Raw genomic sequence first — 18830 nt, forward strand, 5'->3', positions numbered from 1 at the left:
CCTGGCAGCCCATCCTGTTATCCCAGTATCCCATTATCTCAGTATCCCAGTATCCCGGTAGCCCAGCCCCGGCAGCCCATCCCAGTATCCCGTTATCCCAGTATCCTGTTATCCCGGTGTCCCGGCAGCCGTGGTGTCCCAGTATCCTGGTATCCATCCCAGCAGCCCATCCCAGTATCCCGGTACCCCAGTATCCCGTTATCCTGTTATCCCGGTGTCCCGGTATCCTGGCAGCCACAGTGTCCCGGTATTCCGGTATTCCGGTATCCCCGTATCCCAGTATCCCATTATCCCTGTATCCTGCTATCCTGTTAACCCATTATCCCATTATCCTGTCATCCCCGTATGCAGTTATCCCCATATCCCGGTATCCCGTTATCCCAGTATCCTGTTGTCCCGTTATCCCTGTATCCCGTTATCCCATTATCCCAGTATCCTGTTGTCCCATTATCCTGTTATCCCGGTATCCCATCCTGGCAGCCCATCCCAGTATCCTGTTATCCCCGTATCCCGTTATCCCCATATCCTGGTATCCCGTTATCCTGTTATCCCGGTGTCCTGTTATCCTGGTATCCCGTTATCCTGTTATCCCGGTATCCATCCCCGTATCCCGTTATCCTGTTACCCCGTTATCCCGATATTCATCCCCGTATCCCATCATCCCGTTATCCCAGTATCCTGTTATCCCGCTATCCTGCTATCCCATTACCCCGTATCCCGTTACCCCGTATCCCATTATCCCGTTATCCCAGTATCCATCCCGGTACCCCGTTATCCCAGTATCCATCCCCGTACCCCATCATCCCACTATCCCAATATCCCGTTATCCCACTATCCCGCTACCCGTTATCCCAGTATCCACCCCGGTACCCCATTATCCCGGTATCCATCCCCATACCCCATCATCCCGTTATCCCAGTATCCCGTTATCCTGCTATCCCGTCACCCCGTATCCCATTATCCCGTTATCCCAGTATCCATCCCGGTACCCCATCATCCCGTTATCCCACTATCCTGTTATCCCACTATCCTGCTATCCCATTATCCCGGTATCCCATTATCCCGTTCTCCCGGTATCCATCCCCGTACCCCGTTATCCCGGTATCCATTCCCCGTACCCCATCATCCCGTTATCCCAGTATCCCGTTATCCCGCTATCCTGCTATCCCGTTATCCCAGTATCCCATTATCCCGTTCTCCCGGTATCCATCCCCGTACCCCGTTATCCCGGTATCCATTCCCCGTACCCCATCATCCCGTTATCCCAGTATCCTGTTATCCCACTATCCTGCTATCCCATTATCCCGGTATCCCATTATCCCGTTCTCCCGGTATCCATCCCCGTACCCCGTTATCCCGGTATCCATTCCCCGTACCCCATCATCCCGTTATCCCAGTATCCCGTTATCCCGCTATCCTGCTATCCCGTTATCCCAGTATCCCATTATCCCGTTCTCCCGGTACCCATCCCGTTCTCCCGTTCTCCCGGGTGCCGTTACCGCAGCAGGCGCAGCTCGGCCAGCAGCGTGGGGTTCTGCTGCGCCTTCTCGGGCGTGGGCTGCGAGGCCTGCTCGTGCTCCAGCCGCAGCCGCTGGATCTCCTGCAGGATCTCCCTGGCACGGGGGAGAGGACAGGGCCAGGGTTAGACATACACATCAAATATTGGCTTTTCACAAATGTTCACATGGATTTCTGTGTGTGGTGTTAAAGCTACTTCGTTATAAAGACACGGTTTTTATTGCTGGTGCTAATTAAGCTCAGTGCAATGGGCCTGCTCGTGCTCCAGCCGCAGCCGCTGGATCTCCTGCAGGATCTCCCTGGCACGGGAGAGAGGACAGGCTCATTTTTAGACACACACATTAAAACACTGTTTTTTCACAAATGTTCACATGGATTTGTGGGTGCTGTTAAAGCTACTTCGTTATAAAGACACAGTTTTTATTGCTGGTGCTAATTAAGCTCAGTGAAATGGCCGGTACTCCTAGGTGTGCGCTGCGAGGCCTGCTCGTGCTCAGTCAGAGATACACATCAAATCCTGGCTTTTCACAAATGTTCACATGGATTTCTGTGTGTGGTATTAAAGCTACTTCGTTATAAAGACATGGTTTTTACTGCTGGTGCTAATTAAGCTCAGTGAAATGGGCCTGCTCGTGCTCCAGCCGCAGCCGCTGGATCTCCTGCAGGATCTCCCTGTAGCACAGGGGGAGAGGACAGGGCCAGGGTTAGACACACACATCAAATCCTGCTTTTCACAAATGTTCACGTGGATTTCTGTGTGTGGTGTTAAAGCTACTTCGTTATAAAGATGCAGTTTTTCTTGCTGGTGCTAATTAAGCTCAGTGCAATGGCCGGTACTCTCGGGTGTGCGCTGCGAGGCCTGCTCGTGCTCAGTCACAGATACACATCAAATCCTGGCTTTTCACAAATGTTCACATGGATTTGTGTGTGCTGGTAAAGCTACTTCGTTATAAAGATATAGTTTTTACTGCTGGTGCTAATTAAGCTCAGTGAAATGGGCCTGCTCGTGCTCCAGCCGCAGCCGCTGGATCTCCTGCAGGATCTCCCTGGCACGGGGGAGAGGACAGGGCCAGGGTTAGACACACACATCAAATCCTGGCTTTTCACAAGTGTTCACATGGATTTCTGTGTGTGCTGTTAAAGCTACTTCATTACAAAGATACGGTTTTTATTGCTGGTGCTAATTAAGCTCAGTGCAATGGCCGGTACTCCTAGGTGTGCGCTGCGAGGCCTGCTCGTGCTCAGTCACAGATACACATCAAATCCTGCTTTTCACAAATGTTCACATGGATTTGTGGGTGCTGTTAAAGCTACTTCATTATAAAGATGCAGTTTTTCTTGCTGGTGCTAATTAAGCTCAGTGCAATGGGCCTGCTCGTGCTCCAGCCACAGTCACTGGATCTCCTGCAGGATCTCCCTGCAGCACAGGGGGAGAGGACAAGGCCAGTGTTAGACATACACATCAAATATTGGCTTTTCACAAATGTTCATATGGAATTGTGGGTGCTGTTAAAGCCTCTTTGCTATAAAGACACAGTTTTTATTGCTGGTGCTAATTAAGCTCAGTGAAATGGGCCTGCTCGTGCTCCAGTCGCAGCCGCTGGATCTCCTGCAGGATCTCCCTGGTACAGGGGGGAAGCACAGGCTCTTTGTTAGACACGCACATCAAATATTGGCTTTTCACAAATGTTCACATGGATTTGTGGGTGCTGTTAAAGCCTCTTTACTATAACGATGCAGTTTTTCTTGCTGGTGCTAATTAAGCTCAGTGCAATGGCCGGTACTCTCAGGTGTGGGCTGCGAGGCCTGCTCGTGCTCAGTCACAGATACACATCAAATCCTGCTTTTCACAAATGTTCACGTGGATTTCTGTGTGTGGTGTTAAAGCTACTTCGTTATAAAGACACGGTTTTTATTGCTGGTGCTAATTAAGCTCAGTGCAATGGGCCTGCTCGTGCTCCAGCCACAGTCACTGGATCTCCTGCAGGATCTCCCTGGCACAGGGGGGAAAGGACAGGCTCAGTGTGGTGGGACCACTGTGAAAAATGTGTGTTATGATTGGCTTTTCTCAAATATTAAAATTGTATGTGTTAGGTTAGAAAGTTATGCTGTGTCAATTTTCTCAAACATAGTTTTAGGTTATAACATAATGTTAAAACAGAATCTATGTATGTGGGATATTTTTTAAAGAGAAGAATGAGGCACTCGCACCAAACAGCAGCCACAGGACACCTAAATCTTCCAAAGAAAAATAATTTATGGCTCCCTTATCAGAAGAAACAAACTTCTTCCTGCCTCCACCGTCAGGATTCAGAGGAAGAAGCTGACGCTGAGCAGACAGAATCCTCTGTTTGAATGGAATTGATGCATCACGGATGAGGTGTGTGAACATGCAACAGGCTGCTGCATGTAGAGGACAGGGATGTGAGCAGAGCCCCAGGCAGGACAGGGATGTGGGCACAGCCTGGACAGGGATGTGAGCACAGGAGGGACAGGGATGAGGGCACAGCCTGGACAGGGATGGGGGCACAGCAGGGACAGGGATGTGAGCAGAGCCAGCACAGGGATGTGAGCAGAGCCCCAGGCAGGACAGGGATGTGGGCACAGCCTGGACAGGGATGTGAGCACAGGAGGGACAGGGATGGGGGCACAAACAGGACAGGGATGGGGGCACAGCAGGGACAGGGATGTGAACACAACCCCAGGACAGGGATGTGAGCACAGCCCCGGGACAGGGATGTGGGCACAGCCCCGGGACAGGGATGTGGGCACAGCCCCGGGACAGGGATGTGGGCACAAACAGGACAGGGATGGGGGCACAGCAGGGACAGGGATGTGAACACAGCCCCAGGACAGGGATGTGGGCACAGCCCCGGGACAGGGATGTGAACACAGCCCCGGGACAGGGATGTGGGCACAGCCCCGGGACAGGGATGGGGGCACAGCAGGGACAGGGATGTGAACACAGCCCCGGGACAGGGATGTGGGCACAGCCAGGACAGGGATGTGGGCACAGCCCCGGGACAGGGATGTGGGCACAGCCCCAGGGAGGACACGGATGTGAGCACAGCCAGGACAGGGATGTGAGCAGAGCCAGCACAGGGATGAGGGCACAGCCCCAGGACAGGGATGGGGGCACAAACAGCACAGGGATGTGGGCACAGTCAGGACTGGGATGTGAGCACAGCCAGCACAGGGATGTGGGCACAGTCAGGACTGGGATGTGAGCACAGCCAGCACAGGGATGTGGGCACAGCCTGGCATAGACAGGGATGTGGGCACAGCCCCAGGACAGGGATGTGGGCACAGCCTGGCATGGACAGGGATGTGGGCACAGCCCCAGGACAGGGATGTGAACAGAGCTCCAGCCAGCACAGGGATGTGGGCACAGCAGGGACAGAGATGTGGGTACAGCCCTGCAGGACCTGGAACATTCTTTACGTCCCAAGGATGGAATCCCTCCTGGCAATGCTCTCCAGCCCCTGCCACAGAAGAGGCTCAGGGAGGTCTCCAGGAGGACAGAGGCTCCAGTTCCAGCCCTCGGGGGCTGCAGGAAGGCTCTGGGGCAGCTCTGGCACACCCCAGTGCCCTTCCCCAGCAGGGCAGCAGGAGCAGCCCAGGGGAGCAGCCCCAAACCCTTCAAGGGGACAGGGCCAGGCAGGGGCAGGATGGCCAAGGGCTCCCTGCAGCAGGGATGGAACACTTCCAAGAGCAGACAGTCACCTCCAGCTCTCCTTGCTGCAAAGCTGCTGAGCTGCTCTGCTGGCAGGGCCTCCACAGCACTGCGTGAGAGCTCCCTGAGCCAGGATCTCCAGGAACCACCCCAAATTCCTGCCAGGGTTCCTGCGAGGGCACTGAGGCTGCAGCAGTGCCAGGAGTGAGCTGCTCCTGCTCTCCAGGAGCTGCTCCAAAGGGCCCTGGAGCAGCCTGTTCCCTCTGCTGAGGGTCCCTGGGGACAGGGCTGGGCACAGGGGCACCACGGGCACCAGGAGAGCCTGGGGGGCTCCACAGGTGACCCTCTGGAGCAACAAAAATCCTCTGGCTGGCTTAGAAAGGGACCTCAAAGTCCATCCAGTGCCCCCTGACACCTCCCACTGTCCCAGGCTGCTCCCAGCCCCAATGTCCAGCCTGGCCTTGGGCACTGCCAGGGATCCAGGGGCAGCCCCAGCTGTGCCAGGGCCTGCCCACCCTGCCAGGGCACAATTCCTCATTCCCAAGATCCCATCCAGCCCTGCCCTCTGGCACTGGGAGCCATTCCCTGGCTCCTGTCCCTGCAGGCCTTGTCCCCAGTCCCTCTGCAGCTCTCCTGGAGCCCCTTCAGGCCCTGCCAGGGGCTCTGAGCTCTGCCTGGATCCTTCTCCTCTCCAGGTGAGCACCCCCAGCTCTGCCAGCCTGGCTCCAGCCCTGGAGCAGCTCCAGGTCCTTGTGCTGTTGGAATGCCCAGGCTGGGGCAGCTCTGCAGGTGAGCTCTCACCTGGGCACAGGGGCACAGGGGCAGGACCCCCCTTTCCTGCTGGGGGATCAGCCCAGGACTGGGGGATTTGGGGGATTTGGGGGGTTTTGGGATCAGATCCCAGCTCAGAGGTTTGCTGGATGCGCTCAGTGTTGGAGAAGAAGATTTTAAGCAGATTAGAGAAGATCAACCCCCCCAGTGGGGAGCAGGGGCAGGGCAGCCCCTCCCCACGGCTAATTGACTAATGTTAATGAGTAACTGATGAGTTAATGAGGCAGCGACACCCCGGGAGAAGCAGTGAGGGGGATGTGAGCGGGAGGAGAGGCAGGGCTGCTCCCTGCTGAGGCCGTACCTGTTCTTGTTCTCCAGCTCTGCTATCAGCTGCCTCTGCTGCTTGTTGGCATCGAAGCTGAACGCCAGGTCTGCAGGAGGACGGGGCTGGGGAGAGAGCAGGAATCACAGGAATCTCAGAAATCATGGAAATCACGGAGAATACAGGCGCAGGAATCACAGGAATCTCATAAATTACAGAAATCATGGAAATCACTGAGAATACAGGCACAGAAATCATGGAAATCACGGAGAATACAGACTCAGAAATCACAGAAATCACAGGAATCTCAGAAATCATGGAAATCATGCAAATCACGGAGAATACAGACTCAGAAATCACAGTAATCTCAGAAATCATAGAATTCACAGAGAATACAGGCACAGGAATCACAGGAATCTCAGAAATCACAGAATTACGGAAATCACACCATTCACAGAAAACACAGAAATCACAGAGATCACACAATCACAGAAATCACAGAAACTATGGAGAATACAGTCACAGATATCACACAAGCACACTAAACAGAAAACACAGAAATCCCAGAGAATACAGGCACAGAAATCACACAATCACAGGAATCACAGAAATCACACAAAAAACCAGAAAACACAGAAATCACAGGAGTCACAGGAATCTCACAAAACAGAGAAATTACAGAAATCACAGAAATCACACAAATCACAGAAAACAGAAATCACACAAATCACACAATCACAGAAATCACAGAAATCACAGAGAATACAGGCACAGGAATCACAGGAATCACAAATCACACAAATCACATAATCACAGAAATCACAGAGAATGCACAAATCACACAATCACACCAATCAGAGAAATCACACCAATGACAGAAATCATAGAAAACACACAAAACACAGAAATCACACCAATGACACAATCACAGAAATTACACAAATCACACAAATGAGAGAAAACACAGACACACAAATCACAGAAAACACAAATCACACAATCACACCAATCACAGAAATCATAGAAAACACACAAAACACAGAAATCACACCAATGACACATTCACAGAAATTACACAAATCACACAAATGATAGAAAACACAGACACTACAGCAATCACACAAATCACAGAAAACACAAATCACACAATCACACCAATCAGAGAAATCACACCAATGACATAAATCATAGAAAACACACAAAACACAGAAATCACACCAATGACACAATCACAGAAATGACAGAAATCACACAAATGAGAGAAAACATGGACACTACAGAAATCACACAAATCACAGAAAACACAAATCACACAATCACACCAATCACAGAAATCATAGAAAACACAGAAATCACACAGTCACACACAATGACACCAGTCCCAGCAGTCCCTCCCAGCGTGCAGGCTTGCAGCCAGCCCCACAGCTCCCACCCTGGGGTGACAGCCCTGGGACACCCCAGGGTGCCCTGGTGTCACCGGGTCCCAGGGCTGAGCTCCCAGCTCGCCCTGCACCGCAGCATTTCCACCCTGCTGTGGTTTTTGAAGCCCTTCAGGACACAAAGCCCAGCCCCAGAGCAGCCCTGGCTCCTCCTGGGCACAGAGCCAGCCCTTGCTTTCCTCAGAAGTTCTGCTGGAACCCTGAGGGTCACCTCAGCCTTCATCCCAGCCTCCCTGCCATGGCAGGGACACTGCCACTGTCCCAGGGTGTCCCAGTGCCCAGCCTGGCCTTGGGCACTGCCAGGGATCCAGGGGCAGCCCCAGCTGTGCCAGGGCCTGCCCACCCTGCCAGGGCACAATTCCTCATTCCCAAGATCCCATCCAGCCCTGCCCTCTGGCACTGGGAGCCATTCCCTGGCTCCCGTCCCTCCAGGCCTTGTCCCCAGTCCCTCCCAGCTCTCCTGGAGCCCCTTCAGGCCCTGCAGGTGGCTCCAGGATGTCCCCAGAGCTCAGTTTTCCCCTTGAACCCCCCAGATCTGCACCCCGCAGGGTTTGGTGCTGAGAATCAGAAGCCCAGCCCGGAGCCATCCCAGGCAGCAGCACCTTGGGATCACAGGATGCCAGCTGGGTGGGGTGGGAAGGGAGCTCAGAGCCCCCCCAGTGCCACCCCTGCCATGGCAGGGACGCTCCCACTGTCCCAGGGTGTCCCAGTGTCCATCCCGGCCTCGGGCACCGCCAGGGATCCAGGGTGGGCACCCTGTGCCAGTGGAAACTGCAGCCACCAGCTCTGAGTGCACAGAAAACACCTCTCCAAAGTCATGGCACATTGTCTCCATGGATGTGGCACACTGTCCCTATGGATGTGGCACACTGTCCCCACGGATGTGGCACACTGTCCCCATGAACTGGCACACTGTCCCCATGGAGGTGGCACACTGTCCCCACAGATGTGGCACACTGTCCCCATGGATGTGGCACATTGTCCCCATAAGCATGGCACACTGTCCCAACAGTCATGGCACACTGTCCCTATGGAGGTGGCACACTGTCCCCATGAGCATGGCACACTGTCCCAACAGTCATGGCACATTGTCCCCACAGATGTGGCACACTGTCCCCACAGATGTGGCACTCTGTCCCCACAGATGTGGCACTCTGTCCCCATGAACTGGCTGGCACATCATCCCCACAGTCATGGCACATTGTCCCCATGGACAGGGCACATTGTCCCTACAGTCATGGCACATTGTCCCCATGGATGTGGCACACTGTCCCCATGGATGTGGCACATTGTCCCCACCAGCCCCGTGGGAGGGCAATGTGCCTCGGGCTGACCTGCTGGACAGATCTCGGCAGGCCAGACAGAAAGTGTTCTAGATAACAATTAATAAACAACCCTGAGAACTGCAGCCAAAGACCTCTGACTCCTTCTTGGACAGCCGGGTTGGAAAAAGAACTTTCTAACACAACCTTGGGATCGCCCTGACAGCTCACTGACCCCCCAGTGTCCCCTTCCCTTCCTCCTGTGCCCCAGCAGCCCCTGGCACTGCTCCAGCATCAGCCTGGGATGGGGCTGGGAAGAAGAGCAGGGATTTCCCTCAGGCCTTGAGCAGCCTCAGCAAACTCCAGGTGCTCCTGGATGCCCAAAGAACAGCTCCAGGTCTGGCCCTGCTGAGAGGAATTCTGGATTTGTCTTTCCAAACCAGCTGTGGGGCTGCTGGTGGGTGGAACCAGCACTGGGAGATGAACAGTGGGGAGGATCCCACTGACTGGTGAATGGGAAAAGAGATTTGCCTTTGCAAATAAACTTTGGGTTTGCTGATAAATGAAACTGGACATTGAAAGAGGAAAGAGACGATGAGAAAAGCCCTAAATTCCATCAGAATTAAAACCCCTAAATTCCATCAGGATTAAAACCCCTAAATTCCCTCAGAATTAAAACCCCTAAATTCCATCAGAATTAAACCCCCTAAATTCCATAAGAATTAAAAATTAAAAGGGAGGGCTGTACATAAGAGGGAAAATCTCTGGTGTCAGGTGTTTTGGGAAGCCTGAACCTCTCAGAAATGGGGAAAGAGAGAAGGGAAATGCAGCTGGGAAATTGGGATAAAAAGGAGGCTGCGTCCTCCAAAACCTGGAGAGACCCCAGGGGAATGCCCCGTGGCCTCTGCCTTTATTGAATGAAGCCAAAGGACTCCTCTGTCTCCTTTTTGGACACAACCTCTGGTGCTTGTGGGTTGATTTTCCTGACACTGCCGTGGCCACCCAAGAGTTTGAGGTGATTTATGGGTTTTTAACAGCCGGGTCCCTGCAGAACCAATCCAGCTTTCACAACACTTTGTACCAGAAGAAGTCAGGCCATGACTAAGAGCTCTCCCAGCACCTTCCAGCGTGACAGTGACTCAGCACTCACTGTCTGAAGCTTGGGTTTTACAGGGCTGTGTGGAAATTTCCTCCTTTTCCACCTCAACCTGAAGCCTGGCGCTGTGTTTAATGTTTAATTAAACACTAAATATTTCATTATTTAATATTTCCACCTTCCTGGTGAGTGGAGTGACTCTGGAGGCGCCACCCTGGGCAGAGGGAGGGGGCAGTGACAGATTCCAATGTCCCAGCAGCAGAGTCAGCCCGCAGGGTTTCACACAGAGATCTGCCCACGTCCCTGTGCCCCGAGGGAAACTCAGGCACGTGGGAGATGGTCCTGCAGACCAGCCAAGCCAGGGATCTACCACCCAGCAAGGCTGCAAACATTCCCTGCAATGGCAGCAAAGCCTGGCTGTGCTCCTGGAGCTATTTTCTGTCAGAGCAGCCTTGATTTTTCCCGACTGGAAACGTGGTTGTGTTTCCTTTATGCCCCCCTACAAGCACTGCAAACACAAACCCACCCTTCCCTCTGCCAGGCTGCTTCCCTGTGGAACAAATCCAACCCCCAGCACTCGGCCAGGATTTGTTTTCCTCATTTTATCCCTCTGCAGCCCGAGCAGCTCCCATCTCCCCGCTCCGCCACCGCACTGACCTCATTCCCAGCAGCGCACGCAGAAACTGGGGATTTGGGGCAGGTTTGGGAGCCAACCCCCATCGTGGTGTCCCCCAGACCCTCGGGGTGTCCCTGAGCCCCCCAGTGTCCCCCCCAGGCCCCCGTGGCAGGACAGGTCACTCACAGCATTGCCGGCCTCGGCGGCCAAGCGCGCGGCGTAGCGGGCGATGAGGCGGTGCTCCTCGTCCAGCCGGCCAGGGCTGTCCAGGGCACTGCAAAACAGCACGGGGTGGGTCAGGGCACTGTTAAACCTGACCAGAGCCAGACCAGGGCACTGTTAAACCTGACCAGAGCCAGCCCAGGGCACTGTTAAACCTGACCAGAGCCAGCCCAGGGCACTGTTAAACCTGACCAGAGCCAGCCCAGGGCACTGTTAAACCAACCCAGAGCCAGCCCAGGGCACTGTTAAACCTGACCAGAGCCAGCCCAGGGCACTGTTAAACCAACCCAGAGCCAGCCCAGGGCACTGTTAAACCTGACCAGAGCCAGCGCAGGGCACTGTTAAACCTGACCAGAGCCAGACCAGGGAACTGTTAAACCTGACCAGAGCCAGCCCAGGGCACTGTTAAACCTGACCAGAGCCAGACCAGGGAACTGCCAAACCAACCCAGAGCCAGCCCAGGGCACTGTTAAACCTGACCAGAGCCAGCCCAGGGAACTGTTAAACCTGACCAGAGCCAGCCCAGGGCACTGTTAAACCTGACCAGAGCCAGCCCAGGGCACTGTTAAACCTGACCAGAGCCAGCCCAGGGCACTGTTAAACCAACCCAGAGCCAGCCCAGGGCACTGTTAAACCTGACCAGAGCCAGCGCAGGGCACTGTTAAACCTGACCAGAGCCAGACCAGGGAACTGTTAAACCTGACCAGAGCCAGCCCAGGGCACTGTTAAACCTGACCAGAGCCAGACCAGGGAACTGCCAAACCAACCCAGAGCCAGCCCAGGGCACTGTTAAACCTGACCAGAGCCAGCCCAGGGAACTGTTAAACCTGACCAGAGCCAGCCCAGGGCACTGTTAAACCTGACCAGAGCCAGCCCAGGGCACTGTTAAACCTGACCAGAGCCAGCCCAGGGCACTGTTAAACCAACCCAGAGCCAGCCCAGGGCACTGTTAAACCTGACCAGAGCCAGCACAGAAATTCCATAGAAATCATGCCACAGAAATCCTATGGAAATCCCACAAGACCCACACAGAAACCATCCCACAGAAACCCCACAGAAATCCTCAGAAATCCTACAGAAACCCCACGGAAACCCCACATGCAGGGAACAGAACAATCAGGAATCCTGTCATTGACACAGCAGGGACAGAACAATCAGGAATCCTGTCACTGACACAGGGACAGAACAGTCAGAAATCCTGTCACTGAGACAGGGACAGCACAATCAGAAATCCTGTCACTGACACGGGGACAGAACAATCAGGAATCCTGTCACTGACACAGCAGGGAACAGAACAATCATAAATCCTGTCACTGACACAGGGACAGCACAATCAGAAATCCTGTCACTGAGACAGGGACAGAACAATCAGAAATCCTGTCACTGAGACAGGGACAGCACAATCAGAAATCCTGTCACTGACACAGGGACAGCACAATCAGAAATCCTGTCACTGACACAGGGACAGAACAATCAGAAATCCTGTCACTGAGACAGGGAACAGAACAGTCAGAAATCCTGTCATTGACACAGCAGGGAACAGAACAATCAGGAATCCTGTCACTGACACAGGGACAGCACAATCAGAAATCCTGTCACTGACACAGGGACAGCACAATCAGAAATCCTGTCACTGACACAGGGACAGAACAATCAGGAATCCTGTCACTGACACAGGAACAGAACAATCAGAAATCCTGTCACTGAGACAGGGAACAGAACAGTCAGAAATCCTGTCATTGACACAGCAGGGAACAGAACAATCAGAAATCCTGTCACTGACACAGGGACAGAACAATCAGAAATCCTGTCACTGACACAGGAACAGAACAATCAGGAATCCTGTCACTGACACAGGGACAGAACAATCAGAAATCCTGTCACTGACACAGGGACAGAAATGCCCCAAAGATCAGCCCCAGACAGAGGATTTGGACTGTTCAGAGCAGGAACGGGGTTTGGGACAGGCAGAGGGTCTGGAAATGTCCTGGGTGAGATATTCTGGAATGGTCTGCATTCTGGGATTCTGGAAATAAATATTCTATATTTTGGGGTTCTGGAAAGGTTCTATGTTCTATATTCTGGAGATATTCTGTATTCTATATTCTGAAATATTCTGTATTCTATGTTCTGGAAATATTCTATATTCTATATTCTGAAATATTCTGTGTTATATATTCTGAAAATATTCTGTATTCTATATCCTGGAAAATATTCTGTTTTCTATATTCTGGAAATATTCTGTATTCCATATTCTGGAAATATTCTGTATTCTATATTCTGAAATATTCTGTGTTCCATATTCTGGAAATATTCTATATTCTGTATTCTGAAATATTCTGTATTCTATATTCTGAAATATTCTGTGTTCTATATTCTGAAATATTCTATATTCTGTATTCTGAAATATTCTGTATTCTATATTCTGAAATATTCTGTGTTCTATATTCTGAAATATTCTGTATTCTATATTCTGGAAATATTCTATATTCTGGGATTCTGTAAATGTTCTGTATGAGATATCCTGGGATTCTGTAAATATTCTGTATTCTGTGAGTCTGTAAATATTCCATATTCTGGAATTCTGCAAATATTATATTTTCTGGGATTCTGGAAATGTTCTGCATTCTGGAATTCTGGAAATATTCTGTACTCTAGATTCTGTAAATATTCTGCATTCTGGGATTTTGTAAATGATCTATATTCTGTAAAAATTCTATATTCTGTAAATGTTCTGAATTCTGGGATTCTGTAAATAGTCTGTGTTTTATATTCTGTAAATATCCTGTATGGTATTCTGGGATTCTGGAAATGTTGTGTGTGAGATATTCTGGGATTCTGGAAATTTTCCTTGTTCAATATTCTGTAAATTTTACATATTCTGGGGTTCTGTAAATGTTCTGTGTGAGATATTCTGGGGTTCTGTAAATGTTCTGTATTCTATATTCTGTAAATGTTCTGTGTGAGATATTCTGTAAATGTTCAATATTCTGTAAATGTTCTATATTCTGTAAATGTTCTGTATTCTGAGATATTCTGTAAATGTTCAGTATTCTGTAAATGTTCTGTATTCTGTAGATATTCTATATCCTGTAATGTTCTATATTCTGTAGATAGTCTATATCCTGTAAATGTTCTGTATTCTGTAAATATTCTATATTCTGTAAATGTTCTGTATTCTGTAAATAATATTCTATATTCTGTAAATGTTCTGTATTCTGTAGATATTCTATATCCTGTAATGTTCTATATTCTGTAGATAGTCTATATCCTGTAAATGTTCTGTATTCTGTAAATATTCTATATTCTGTAAATGTTCTGTATTCTGTAAATAATATTCTATATTCTGTAAATGTTCCGTATTCTGTAGATATTCTATATCCTGTAATGTTCTATATTCTGTAGATATTCTGTAAATATTCTATATTCTGTAAATGTTCTATATTCTGTATATAGTCTATATTCTATATTCTGTAAATAATATTCTATATTATGTAAATGTTCTATATTCTGTAAATGTTCAGTATTCTGTAGATATTCTGTAAATGTTCTATATTCTGTAAATGCTCTATATTCTGCAGATATTCTATATTCTGTAAATGTCCTGTATTCCGTAAATGTTCTGTATTCTGTAAATAATATTCTATATTCTGTAAATGTTCTGTATTCTATAAATGTTCTGTAAATATTTTACATTCTGTAAATATTCTATATTCTGTAAATATTCTATATTCTGTAAATGTTCTATACTCTATATTCGGTAGATATTCTGTATTCTGTAAATGTTCTATATCCTGTAAATATTCTGTATTCTGTAAATGTTCTATAATCTGTAAATGTTCTATAATCTGTAAATGTTCTATATTCTGTAGATATTCTGTAAATATTCTATATTCTGTAAATGTTCTATATTCTGTAAATGTTCAGTATTCTGTAGATATTCTATATCCTGTAATGTTCTATATTCTGTAGATATTCTGTAAATGTTCTATATTCTGTAAATGTTCAATATTCTGTAAATATTTTATATCCTGTAAATGTTCTGTATTCTGTAAATATTCTATATTCCGTAAATGTTCAATATCCTGTAAATATTCTATATCCTGTAAATGTTCTGCATTCTGGATCCCGAGGAGAGGCTGCAGCAGCAGCTGAGGGTGCCGGGGCTGCCAGAGCTGGGCCAGCAGCAGAGGCAGGGCCAGGACGGGCAGCGAGGAGGAGGAGGAGGAGGAGGAAGAGCAGGGCGAGCTCCAGGACAGAGCTGGGCTGGGAGAGAAATCCAGGGGGAATTTGGGGAGAGGTGAGATTCCAGCAGGGGGAATTTGGGGAGAGATGAGATTCCAGCAGGGGGAGATTTGAGATTCCATTGGGGGAAATTTGGGATAAAGATGAGATTCCAGCAGGGGGAGATTTGAGATTCGAGGAGGGGGGAATCTGGGGAAAAAGATGAGATTCCAGCAGGGGGAGATTTGGGATAAAGATGAGATTCCATTGGGGAAAATTTGGGGGAAAAGATGAGATTCCAAAATGGGAAATTTGGGGAGAGATGAGATTACAGCAGGGGGAAGATGAGATTCCAGCAGAGGGAAATTTGGGAGAAAAGATGGGATTCCAACAGGGGAAAGATGAGATTCCAGCAGGGGGAAATTTGAGATTGCAGCAGGGGGGAAATTTGGGGGAAAAGATGAGATTCCAGCAGAGGGAAATTTGGGGGAAAAGATGAGATTCCAGCAGGGGGGAATTTGGGGGAAAAGATGAGATTCCAAAATGGGAAATTTGGGGGAAAAGATGAGATTCCAGCAGGGGGAAATTTGGGGGAAAAGATGAGATTCCAGCAGGGGGAAATCTGAGATTCCAACAGGGGAAAGATGAGATTCCATTGGGGGAAATTCGGGATAAAGATGAGATTCCAGCAGGGGGAAATTTGGGGGAAAAGATGAGATTCCAGCAGGGGAAAGACGAGATGCCAGCAGGGTTCCAGAGAGAGGTGAAGGAACGAACCCATTTGGGATTGAGCAGGATTTTTGAGAGGGGCTCTCAGCGGCCGGGCTGGGAGGGACCCAGGGCCACCCCCGGCTGTCCCCGCGTGTCCCCGGGCTGGCACTGACCGTGCCCCGCTGCGCAGGTGGCTCACAAAGGTGGCAATCAGGGCGTGCTCCTCCCGGCAGGGCTCGGGGCTGCTGCTGCTGCGCTGGCACCTGGCGGGGCGGGGAGAGCAGAAAACAACAAAATAAAAACATGAAAAAGCTGGAATTCGGGCAGGGCTGAGCCTGGGGCACGGGGAATGTGCGGATGGGCTCGGTGAGGGCACTGCTGCTGGTCACACACCGGGAGGGGACACCTGGGGACAGGTTTGGAGTGCCCATCCCAGGGAATTCCTGGATGTGGCACTCGGTGCTCTGGGGACAAGGTGGGGGATCGGGCACAGCTGGGACTGGGTGACCTTGGAGGGCTTTTCCAGCCTCAGGGATTCTGGAAATGTTCACCTAGCACAGCTGTGGAGCCCCCTGGAATTCCCAGTGGGATCTTTAGAGCAGGGCTGGGCACCGGGGAATCCAAGCCCTGTTCCCAGGATCCCAGAATCCAGAACCATTTGGGCTGGAAAAGCCCTCCCAGACCTTCCAGTGTCTGATCCCTACCTTGTCCCCAGCCCAGAGCTCTGAGTACCACATCCAGGTGACACCTGCAGGGATGGGCACTCCAAACCCCCCTGGGCAGTGCCAAGGCCTGACAAGTCTCTCTATGAACAACCCAACCCTTCTTGTGGGCAAACAGCCCCCAAAGCAGGAGGGAAGGGAAAAGGAGGCTCGGGGGTGCCCTCATCACCCTCCACACCCCCCTGAAAGGGGGCTGTGCTCAGCTGGGGCTGGGCTCTTTCTCCAGGAGCTGACAGAGCCAGGGGACACAGCCCTGAGCTGCACCAGGGGAAATTCAGGCTGGATAGCAGGAAAAAGCTCTTTACAGAAAGGGGGATAAAGTTCTGGAATGTTCTGCCCAGGGAGGTGGTGGAGTCCCCATCCCTGGGTGTGTTTGACAAAGCCTGGATGTGGCACTGGGGGCCAGGGGTGGGGTGTTGGGGCTGGGTTGGACTCGATGGGTTTGGAGAGCTCTTCCGACCTGGGGATTGCTGCGATTGTGATTGTGTGATTGTGTGATTGTTGTGATTGTTGTGATTGTGTGATTGTGATTGTGTGATTGTGTGATTGTGTGATTGTGATTGTGTGATTGTGTGATTGTGATTGTGTGATTGTGTGATTGTGTGATTGTGATTGTGTGATTGTGTGATTGTGTGATTGTTGTGATTGTTGTGATTGTGTGATTGTGATTGTTGTGATTGTGATTGTGTGATTGTTGTGATTGTGATTGTGTGATTGTTGTGATTGTTGTGATTGCGTGATTGTGATTGTTGTGATTGTGATTGTGTGATTGTTGTGATTGTGATTGTGTGATTGTGTGATTGATTGTTGTGATTGTGTGATTGTGATTGTTGTGATTGTGTGATTGTTGTGATTGTTGTGGTTGTGATTGTGTGATTGTGTGGTTGTGTGATTGTTGTGATTGTGTGATTGTGTGATTGTGATTGTGTGATTGTGTGATTGTTGTGATTGTTGTGGTTGTGATTGTTGTGGTTGTGTGATTGTGATTGTTGTGATTGTGTGATTGTTGTGATTGTGTGATTGTGTGATTGTGATTGTGTGATTGTTGTGATTGTGATTGTTGTGATTGTTGTGATTGTGATTGTGTGATTATGATTGTGATTGTGTGATTGTGTGATGTGATTGTGATTGTGTAATTGTTGTGATTGTGTGATTGTTGTGATTGTGTGATTGTGATTGTGTGATTGTTGTGATTATGTGATTGTGATTGTTGTGATTGTGTGATTGTGATTGTGTGATTGTTGTGATTGTGTGATTGTGTGATTGTTGTGATTGTGATTGTGTGATTGTGTGATTGTTGTGACTGTGATTGTGTGATTGTTATGATTGTGATTGTGTGGTTGTGATTGTGTGATTGTGTGGGATTGTGTGACTGATTCTGTAATTCTGTTACTCTGATTGTGTGTGGTTCTGGGATTCTGTGATTGGTTGATTGTGAGTGATTGATTCTGTGATTGTGTGATTGATTATCTGATTCTGTGATTCAGTGATTTTATGATTGTGTGATTGATTTTGTGATTCTGTGATTGATTCTGTATTTCTGTGATTGTGTGATTTATTCTGTGACTGTAAATGACTCAGTGATTCTGTGATTGATTCAGTAATCCTGTGATTGATTATCTGATCCTGTGATTGATTCAGTGATTGTGTGATTGATTATCTGATTGTGTGATTGATTCTGTGACCTGACAGGTAGGGCCTGCTCTCCAGCACTGCCTCTGGCAGGCACCCAGCATTTGCTGGATGCTTTTCTTTGCTTTGAGGGCTGACAGAAACAAAGCTGCTGCGCTTTGGAGCATTCCTCTGAGCAGAGATCACTGCAAGGAGCGTTCGTCAGAACTAATAAAGAGCCACGAGTAAAGCAGTGATCAATAACTGTCAGAACCAACACAGAACCACGAGTAAAGCAGTGATCAATAACTGTCAGAACCAACACAGAACCACGAGTAAAGCAGTGATCAATAACTGTCAGAACCAACACAGAACCACGAGTAAAGCAGTGATCAATAACAGAGCTAACAGAGAGCCACGAGTAAAGCAGTGATCAATAACTGTCAGAGCTAACACAGAACCACGAGTAAAGCAGTGATCAATAATTCCGTGCTATCCTGACAGCTTCCTGCTGGACAGCAGGACCTCAGGGGATGGAGCCAAACCCCAGGCAAATGCAGAAAAAAATGGGTTTTTATGTTTTTAAAATGTCTTTTTTTTTAGCCCAGACAGGGAGCAGAGCCTTCCCTTCCCCCAGAGGGGA

The 18830-nt window shown here is 49.6% G+C and overlaps 1 protein-coding gene across 5 annotated transcripts in view; it reads right to left on the minus strand.

Annotated features, from left to right (window-relative positions):
- The window catches only part of DTNB (dystrobrevin beta), a 159130-nt gene that overhangs the window by 68086 nt on the left and 72214 nt on the right, over positions 1-18830 (minus strand). For 4 of the 5 annotated variants that reach the window (XM_038132084.1, XM_038132083.1, XM_038132082.1 and 1 more), the window contains 4 exons: positions 16028-16117; positions 10884-10971; positions 6324-6409; positions 1500-1613 (listed from right to left, as the gene is read on the minus strand). In XM_038132084.1, coding sequence (XP_037988012.1) covers positions 1500-1613; positions 6324-6409; positions 10884-10971; positions 16028-16117 — 378 coding nt within the window. The remainder of the gene's footprint in view (positions 1-1499; positions 1614-6323; positions 6410-10883; positions 10972-16027; positions 16118-18830) is intronic. The other variant, XM_038132085.1, reaches the window with a different exon arrangement.

The sequence above is a fragment of the Motacilla alba genome, chromosome 3, assembly GCF_015832195.1.
Source record: "Motacilla alba alba isolate MOTALB_02 chromosome 3, Motacilla_alba_V1.0_pri, whole genome shotgun sequence".
NCBI lineage: Eukaryota > Metazoa > Chordata > Aves > Passeriformes > Motacillidae > Motacilla > Motacilla alba.